Raw genomic sequence first — 9,710 nt, 5'->3', positions numbered from 1 at the left:
TTTTAGACAAAATCCACAAAAAAGAAACCGACAAGACAAACAAATGCACCCTATGCGCATTTTGGACCCTTATTATGTTGAAAAACAATTTACTCGCGATTTCATGGAAAAATCATCGCTGATCGATAATGCAGCGAAATCACTGATTCTCGATGTGAGAAAACTCGAGATTTGCTTCGTTTTTGGGAGGTGTCTCACGTGTTTTTTTCTTTTAAACAAAAATCACTGCAGGTGAACAGATCTGACCCTAAAACGAGCCAATTCCACCATGATTGGAAAACTGGAGCGTAGACGCGACTATTACGTGTCCTGAATCCACCTGGTGCTATTTTTAAATTGTTGGAAAAATACTTTCGTCCTAATCGCTAAATGTGTCGAATTCCTATTGTTTTTCATAACAGATGGTTGTTGTTTACACCAATCTCATCGCCCTCGTTCCCGGTCACGCTCGCGATGGAACGCGGCTGCCACCTACTGGACACCAAGTTACGCTGCAGCAGTCCTGTAACCGCCCACACCAAAACGTTATTTACATATTAGCAGCAGCACGGACAAGCCACACACTTTTTTTGATAGTGAAAAAGGCACTTTTAATATTTCTCAGAATTATATACAACTTAACAAAAAGACAACACACATGTAAGCCCTTGAACACGAGACGTCACACAATCAGAACAATCGGATAAATTGTCCTTTCTTTTGCGTTCACAATGTCTGTTTATTAATGGGAACTGCACTGACATCTCATTATGTTAAAATAAACTATCCATTCAGATGCAAATTCTCATTGAAAGTCCTTTTTAATGCCCTAAAATCTGAACCCAACATGAATCTTTTCAAAACTTTTTCCAATATGAATGTGAAAGATGGAAGTCAATTCAATTGGGTTAAACACATTCCTTTAAAAGAGAAAAAATAAAAAAAGAAAAAATAAAATAAACACGTGAAAAGATAGTGTTTTATGAAACAAAAAAGGAAGAAAAGTGGACGTGAATAGCCCTCAAAAATCGAACTGGTTAAATGCACTTAAAAGTGATGAAGAACATGCAGAAACACCTCCGAAAACTTCAAGAAGTTTGCGGAAACCTCACCGACACGGGCAACAGAATGTGAGGGATTGAAGCTTGTGGGAAGAAAAGGTGGAGAGCAGGAAACACGCTCTCGGTGAGAAAAAGCAACATACGTGAAAAGATTTGAAAGCCGACACCGCCGAAGCGCCCGAAGCCTTTCCCGTCCATCTACTTGCCTTCGGCGGGAGGCGCCGACCTGCCGGGAGACGATTTCCGGCAGATGGCGGCGTAGCTCAACTTCTGGGCGGCCTGCTCAATCACAAGTCAACCTCCCTCACGCATGGCCGACAATCCCCCCGGCCCACCCGCCATCTTTGATTTCCATGCTTTACCTCACCGGCGACGTCATCGGCGGAGGCGGGCGAAGCTTCCGCCGGTTCGGGGGTCTTCTCCACCCCGAGGGGCGGAAAGTTGGTGACTCCGAGCTCGATGGGAGACGGCTGGCGAGGAGGCAAACGTTCCTTCTGCGCGTAGGCGCCGTTAGAGCTGTCGCGCAAAACGCAATCAAATCCAGGTCGGGCTCGGTTCTAACTTACATGCTGGACACCGGGAAAGTGCGGGCTCTCTCTCCTTCTGGGGCCGCCGTTTAAAGACCTGCGGATCGGACCCATGACATAGGCTTAGAATAAATGCAGTTATCCCATATTTACTGGTATTGTGTTGCAAAGCACTGATTTAGCAGTGTAACCTTGTTTGAATCGTGAAAGAGAAAGTTGTCTGTGGAAGGAGCAAGCACAAGAAGAAGAAAGGAGACACCGTGACCTAACCGCAGGGTAGAACGGTCTGTGTGGATGGCCGTAATATTCTTGGAGAAGAAGATAGTAGCCAGTATATGAACTGATAACCGATAGTAGAGCAGGAACACACACACACACACACACACAATCGCGTGTTGATTGCCAAGTTGCCGCCGCGTGCTCTCCCTAAAACCTTGAGGACAGGGGTGTCAAACCCATTTTTATTGTGGGCCACATTTTTACTTTCTGTTAGAAGGGCGGTATGACTGCGAAATCAAATACATTTTAGGTGTGTTCGAACTAAATTTGAAATCAGAGGCTGGAAACTGTTCAAAAAAGATTAGGAACAAAAAATGCTTGTGTTTTTTTTTTTGGAAACATTTTAAGAGTTGAAGATACCTTGCAAATGTGTTTTTTTTAATCAGAAACCTGAAGTCAATTAGTATTTTGCGCGCCACATAAAAGGATGAGGCAAATAGGCGGCGCTTGACCAAAGTGCATTTTTGCGACGTTGTGCGCAAACACTCCAAAACAAATGCGTATATACGGAATTGGTGTTTAAATACGTAATGGTTTTTTATATACGTAATCATTTGAAGCCTTATAAATGACATGAATGAGAAATAATAACAACCCAAATAAGTTGAACTTTCAAAAAGCGCCCCAGCCTTTTGTTACCTTCCTCGCAGCGAGGGCCTAGCGAAGCGCCTATCGTGCTGAGGCCTGCCGCCTCTGGAGTGGGCCCATCCCCGAGCCGGCCCGAAAGGAGCGGAGATCTCCCCGGAGGGTTTCTTCGCCGGGTAGGCGGAATCCTTTTGATTCCAGCCCGACGTCCGGCCCCCCCTCCTGCGCGACAAGGAGCACGAGCGACAACGTGAAGGGGACGAAAAGGCGAAGCGGGACTTTTCTCGCTCCGGACCTGTTTCTGCGCGGGCCGTGAAGTTGGACGCACGAGGCCGCGTTTGGGGCGCCGCCGGGCTGCAGACAAAAATCCGCCGGGACCTCAGCGGCGTGAGGAGGAACGCTCGACGCGGCGGCTCGACGCGGCGGCTCGACGCGGCGGCTCGACGAGGCGACTCACCTCGGCGCTGTCCGAATATCCCGATCCGGACCACGCGGGGTAGGCGAAATCGTAAAACTGCCCGTAGGCGTCCGGGGGCAAACAGGACGTCCGGTGATCGGCCGGGAAGTCGGAGCGGGCGGCGCCGAAGCCGTTTAGCGGCGCGCGAGACGGGAAGCTGGTTGATTTGGCTTTCATCCTCACTTTAATGGGTTTCCCTTGGAACACTCCAAGCTCCTCCCGCAGGTACTTGTACACCTGCGGACGCGCGCATACTTAAGCCGGAGCAAACAATGGCTTGGGGCAACCAATTTTATTTGGGCAATCCGAGCCTTGCTTTAATTTTGAGTGTGTGTTTTGTGCTAAAAAAAACAACGGAGCTTATTTTCATTTTCAGTAAACAGGAAAATATTGATGGCCGATTTACAACAATTTAGATTTGCATGTTCTTTTTTTTTTAAGACGACAAACTTTAGTGTAAAAATCCAACATAATTCAGGGGGCAGATACAGATATTTGTCAAAATCTCAAACATCAGCACATATAATAATACAAAAGTCGGCATTTTCGTTTCATTATCGCCGTGACGGCCGTCAATCACCTGGTAGGCGTCGGCCTCGGACCTGAAGGTGACGAACCAGTTGTCGCTGCTCACGAACTCGCAAGTGAGAAATTTGGGCAGCTTCTCGACCCCGAAGAGCGCCTCCACCTCCTGCGGGACAAACGGGCGCATTGAGGGCGAGCGGAGGATGAAGACGAAGAGGAGGTGGGGCGGGCCTTTCCTGGCGAGGGGTGCCGCCGGGGATCTCTCGCAGGATGAGGACATATTGGCCGCGGTCGGCCCGGACTTTCTGCCCGCAGGGCGACATCTGGATATGCGGCACGGCTGAGGGGGGGGGAAGGCCACGCTCTCAGCGGCTGACGTTTGCCACGGCAAGGTTACGCCATCAAACACTGACTTTGAACCACGTCCGCGACGAGCTGCAAGTCGGCGCCGAGGCTCTTGACGGCGTGCAGGCCGGCCAGCGTCGCTATGGAAACGTACTGGTCCTCATCCATCTGGGACTGGAGGTACAAGTCGCCGGCCAGCTGCTCCCTGGCCGCCAACACAGAAGCTGCTTTTTCCCCACCCGCAAGCCGCGCGCAAGGCGCTCGCAATCTCCTTACCTACTCAGACAGAATTCCAGCACGGACCTCAACTGTTGCTGCAGCTCACCTTAAAAGGACGCGACGGCGTGAGATCGCGCGGCGAAGCGGGCCTGCAAAAAAGGAAGGGGGACGGTGCAGTACCTGTGTCCAGCTCCGGTAGGAAAGGGTTCTCTGCTACAATGGGTTGGGCTTCCATCTGCGCTACGCTCATGTGCTCCAAGTCTATGAGCGGGCAGGGATCTTCAAAGGAACCACATGACATGGAAGTCGCACCGGAAAGCGTCACACAAAAAGTACAAAATGATCTTTCTTCATAGCATTTCTTTTTGTGATCATCATAGCTCGAAAATGACGTCCGCCCTCTAGCTCGTCCCCTTACGTTAATTGCCCTAAGTAAGAATACGGCCGATATAAGAATGCACATTCGTGCGTAAAATCGCGGCTGACGGATCAATCTTCTTCGAAAAAAAAATCGAATTTTTAACCGTTTGTAAGACGCACACATGCTTCTGGTCTTCACTTTTGGGTAAAAAGTGTGTCTTCGATTTGGGGAATTTCGGTAATTATAAGTAACCTTCTCATTCTTTGCGTCCTTAAGCCAAGTGTCATATTTTCTGCTTTGTCTGCTTTGTAAAAGTAGAAGTAGGCGAAAAAGCAAAAGGTGAAGGAAGCCTACTCTGCAGGTCCATCTGCTCTTGGGGAAGCTGAGCCTGCCACGAGTTATAGCTGCATCCCGTCCACACCTCCGCATCGGGGTTGAGGATCCGCGCGCAGTCGGGCGGCCGCTGAAAGGAAGGCAAACAAACGAGCGTCTTCGACATCATCGTCTCGAAAAGCGCAAACGGAAGGAGCGGCGCTTACGTCCCGGGGGCGCTCCGTGTGCCAGGCCCACTCACGCGGTCCCGGAGGCGGGACGGGATTGGGCGGGAAGGCTCCCAGCAGATGCCGCGTGGCATCCGGGCTCAGCGGCGCCCCCCGGACCCAGGCCGGGCAGCCGTCCTCCATCCAGGTCCGCTCGTCCAACTGGCACGCGGGGGCGTCCGCGTATTCCGCCAGCAGCTCCGACACCATCTCCCGCATGCCGCCGTCGCGCTCGCTCTCCTCGCCGGGCGCCTCCCGACCCGGGAAGTGGATCTCGTAAGACGGCGTTAGCGCATGAACGTCCAGTTGGTCGGGTTCCACTGGCGCGCCGGAGCCCTCCGGGTGACACGAAACCTCGTCGGGACGACACGTGACGGAAGAAGCACACATGGAGGTCTTGGGATGCTCCTCTGAAGTAAGGTGCACCGTTTCCTCTCCATCATATCGTGGTCCATTTGTTGGTTCTGGAGGATCCTTGAGACTGACTGTTGTCTCTGGCTCCCCTTCGCACGCTTCCCATGGAGATTCTAGGCTGTCGCCACATGTCATCTTGACAGATGAGGAGCTTGTATGAAAACAATTTGGGTTTGTCTGCAAGCTTCCACTACTTGCGTTCTGCTCTGATGAACCTACTTTCATGCTCAAGTCTCCAACATCTAGTTCTGGATCTTCTCCATCTCCACACTGGTGGAGTGTGGTCAAGCGGATCTGGGGAGAGGATACCTGCGCCTGAGACAGCTTGCTGTGGTTGAGCTCATCTTCTTCACGTTTACTGGAAGGAACATCTTGGTATTCTGTCTGGAGTGAACATGGGTCTACTTCCTCCATGTGCTTTTCTGTGACATCGTATTCTGGGCTGCAGCTCGCACAAGGGCCTTCTGTGAGATGTTCGTCAGCTGGTTGTGAACGTTGGACGCGGTCTCGATTGTTGTCCTGGAAGCCGGGAGGCATTTCCTTTGAAGTGTGAAGCTCTGAAGTTCCGCATTGCTGCATAAGCCTCATCTGGTCACATGAGACATCTTCTTCATCAATTAGTCCAGGAGGTTCTAAAAGTCCACACTGGTGGAGCGAAGTTGAGAGGACGGAGGGGGAGGATACTTGCGTTTCAATTGTCGTCTTCTCATCTTCTTGATTCTTACCCTCAGGGACATTATCTTTGTCCATTTCCTGTTCTGTGATTTCAAATTGTGGACAGAAGTGAAATTCTTTTGCTGCTTCTGAATGTAGGACCATTGGAGACTCCTTCTCACTGAGCGTCGCCTGGTCACGCAAGTCATCTTCCTCATATCGTTCAAGAGCTTCCACTCCTCCGAACCGATAGGGGGTGGTTAAGGTGATCAAGGGAGGGGTCAATGGGACAAGTTTAGCGTTTCTGTGAATGGCCTCCTCTTCCACACTTGGATTTGTGTAGTATTTCTCTTCTTCTTGGTTTTGTTGCTCTCGGACCTCAGGCCCTGGAGAAGAATGGGCTCCTTTGGGACGTTCAATAGCTGGTTCTGAATTGTAGGTGTGAACCTCCTGGGCGGTGGAAGATGTTTTCTTTGAAATTTGGACCTTCTGAGACGCACTCTGCTCTGTTTGCGTCATCTGGTGACCTGTCTGCACAACCAAGTCATCATCGTCTAGTCCAGGAGCTTCTACACTTTCGCAGGAGGACACTTGTATGAGAGTGGAGTTTCTGTGGCTCGACTCATCTTCCTCATTTTGGCTCGCAAGAACTTTATCATCTCCCTGAAGTGAATTTTTACCTTCTTCCTCTATGTTTTGTTCCGTGATAACAGGTTCTCGATGGGAATGAGGAACATCTTTGTGATTTTCACTAGCTGCTTGTGGATGTTGGACGTGGTCCGATCGGTCCTCCTGGAAGGTAGCAGATGTTTCTTTTGGGGTTTGGACTTCTGAAGAAACAACCTGCTCTGTAACAGCCATCTGGTCGCACGACTCCTCTTCTGCTTTTGTCAAGATCGGTACGTGTGCTCTTGGGTCGACGTGACAGTCTGGGATTTTACCTGAAGCGCCGGTCAGAGGCGTCGGCTGTAAGTGCTGGTCGAGTAGCCGTGGAGAAACCGTCGGAAGAAGTGAGGCCGTCTGCGATAGGCCGGGCCCCGCGCATGGTCCAGACGCTTGTCCCTGGCTGTGTTCGTCATGTTCAAGGTCATTGGTGTCGATGGAGCAGATGCTGTAGAACCTCCGAGTCCTCGTTTGGAAGTCCTGACCCAGCGTTGTTGCGACAATACAGTCCTCACTTCTAAGGGCGGCCTGATCCTGACCCGATAGGGACGACTTTGGGTCATGTGACACTTGAACACAATCGCCTGCTCCAGTGGGACCGGACCAACGACCTTCTGACTGGAGGAGCTTGTGAGCCTCAAGGTTTTGAGAGAACCACAAGGCTCGGCGCGTGGCGTTTTCCACAATGTTCTGCCGGGCCGGACTCGGGCAGAGAACCTCCATGTAGGGGGCCGGCTCACAGCTGCGCGTGGGGGAGCGGGTCACGCCGGCCGCCAAGTCCGTGACAACGCATGTGCTGGCCGGGATAAGAATAGCTGGCTCTTCTTGGTGAGGGATCCGCACTTGGGGATTCTTGTCGCAGATGACCATCTGCACCTTGCTGTCAATTCCCGAACCAGCTTCCCCGCGGTCCGATCCAGCCTCTTCCTCTTGTTCTTCTTCGTCCAGACAAAGGTGCTGAGCAACGGCCGCGGCCCGGTGCCTGACTTGCTCCACGGTGTCATGGACCCGGTCCCGGCTCGGGGTGCGCAGCAGGCTGCTTGTCTCGCCGGCCTGGTCCGGCTCGGCCTCCTTGCTGAAGCAGCAGCCCATCCTGCCACGACGGACGATTGACTGCAAGAACACGCCAAAACCAGAAGGTCCTCGCGTGGGCTTACTCATATGCGGAAAGACAAGAGCCTCTACTCCCCACCGGCCTCACCCCGCTAACCCCCTCCCTCACCCAGAATAGCCCATGTGAAGGGGTTCATATGTCCCTGCCACTCAACACAACGCTATGCGACCAAGTGTGTGTATGCCTGAGCCGGGACGCCACATGGTCCGGTGGCCCCCAATCACAGTGCGGGAACCCCCCCGCCCCTCCCGCCCTTTCTTTCTCTTTCACTTACAATAACTAAGCCCCCGCCGCTTTAGCCCCACCCCGAATCAACGTGTACATTAGTCCTTTTATCCCACTGAAGGATGAAAGCTACTCTTTCTAAAATCACATGAAGAAAAAGTTGCACGGCCAAATTCAGTTTAGCTGCTGTAAAGGGAAGGTTGCATTGTGCAACTGCTTCTTTGGACTGCAGCTCAAATAGATTGTAAACGTACAAGCGTATATAGAATCATTTTCTCTTACGACAATGTTCAATTTTCACTGTACCGTGCATACTGTAGTTATATTATATTGCCTGATCATAGCCTGTTCAGTACAAACCTGAGGAAATGCACTCATGTTTACACATAATGATATAACATCTCATGCCTAACATGCTATATATACTGCAATGCTATTTTAATTAGTGCTTGTGAACATCTGGTTCAATACAATCTGCATTTTGTCGCACTTGTGATGACAATCATACACATCGCATGCATATCATTTTATTCTGTAGTTTCAGATCAGCAAGAAAATTATATACCAAATATGGCCAAAACTGTGTTTAGGGTGGCCTTATCATGGCAGTAAAAAAAAATAAAAAATACCAACAAAGAAACGGTTTTGTCAAAATGAACAATGTAGCATTGAATAAACGGATACTAAGACTTTCCGAATTTGAAGTTCTTCAGTACTGGAACAAGGACTGGCATAGGGACTCCATCTGATCATTCACACTCACACAAGATATTTATATAGTTTAGCATTCACTATTAAAAATGTTAGGCAAAACAAAGCATCTCAATAGTACGGAGCCCCCCTCCGTACAATAGCAGGGTTTTGGATTAAAAAAAAGATATATATTTTTTAAGCTCAATTGCTCAGCCTTTTAGCCGAGATAGCTAGTTAGCCTAGCTAGGTAGAGTGCTAACCTGTGCCGTTAGCTAGCTCTGTCTAATTCCATAAGACTTTAGTACTCGCATTAGCTAAACACGGGACACTTTGATAGCATTTTAGCAATTTCTTTTACATCAGAGCCATTTTACATCAAAGGACGAACATTGAAAAAAGACACTAGGGAGCTGAAATTTTACCCACATAATGACATCTTTAAATTTTAAATTTTGAAATGGCGCAACCAACTTCGTTAGAAAACTTCCAGAAAGTGGCCAAAATACTACGAGTAGAATGTGGAAGAAAAACAACAAGGGTTACCTAAAAATTGTACTTAAACTAAATAAAATAGTATATGTTATGTGTGGTCAAAGACGTAAAGTTGGATTGTAGATATAAATAGCAGAAACTCACCTGTGCACCCTCAACTGTCAATCAAAAACAGTGCGCGCGATCTTCGAGTCGTTTGGCCCCTTCCGTCGTGCATGCGCAGAAGCAGTTTTAGGTTGCTACGACAACAGCGCGCTTCCTGCTTTGCGTGAATGACGTAAAATAGCTAACAGATGTAAACTTGGACTCAACGAACCAACGTTTGATGTGATTTTATTTTTAAGTTTATAAAATATATATAAGACTGTTTTTTGCAGTAACTGAAATACAAAACTTAGTCTAAGAAGTTTGTATGGCATGTGGTTCCATTTATGTCATAGATGCACAAATAGGTGATATTCATGTTACATCCATGTTTATCTGTTTATGTTTTTGTTCACCCTTTTAGTCATGTTTCTATTTTCAAAGCTTTTTTTTAATTGAGCTTCACTGTGAGAAGGATGAAAACAAAGCTAAAA

General features: G+C 49.1%; 1 protein-coding gene across 2 annotated transcripts; it reads right to left on the bottom strand.

Moving 5' to 3' along the window:
• Window positions 1–521: 521 nt before the first annotated feature.
• On the bottom strand, window positions 522–9,329 carry LOC148408158 (uncharacterized). 2 transcript variants are annotated; one of them, XM_088401591.1, is made up of 14 exons: window positions 9,277–9,329; window positions 4,878–7,721; window positions 4,693–4,801; window positions 4,158–4,256; window positions 4,035–4,083; window positions 3,827–3,963; window positions 3,653–3,753; window positions 3,469–3,582; window positions 2,889–3,125; window positions 2,727–2,785; window positions 2,486–2,653; window positions 1,607–1,664; window positions 1,403–1,534; window positions 522–1,319 (listed from the first exon to the last, which is right to left on the bottom strand). In XM_088401591.1, the coding sequence occupies exons 2-14, from the start codon at window positions 7,698–7,700 to the stop codon at window positions 1,239–1,241; spliced, it is 4,167 nt and encodes a 1,388-aa protein (XP_088257717.1). In that variant the 5' UTR covers window positions 7,701–7,721; window positions 9,277–9,329; the 3' UTR covers window positions 522–1,238. The 2 variants fall into 2 exon arrangements, with proteins under 2 accessions (XP_088257717.1, XP_088257716.1); XM_088401590.1 differs by lacking the exon at window positions 9,277–9,329 and having other exon boundaries at window positions 4,878–7,797.
• Window positions 9,330–9,710: the final 381 nt, after the last annotated feature.

Source organism: Hippichthys cyanospilos, chromosome 19 (assembly GCF_059441005.1).
Source record: "Hippichthys cyanospilos isolate Australia breed blue-spotted pipefish chromosome 19, RoL_Hcya_1.0, whole genome shotgun sequence".
Lineage (NCBI taxonomy): Eukaryota > Metazoa > Chordata > Actinopteri > Syngnathiformes > Syngnathidae > Hippichthys > Hippichthys cyanospilos.
The sequence above is the reverse complement of the archived record's forward strand: the minus strand, read 5'-3'. Positions and strand labels throughout refer to the sequence as shown.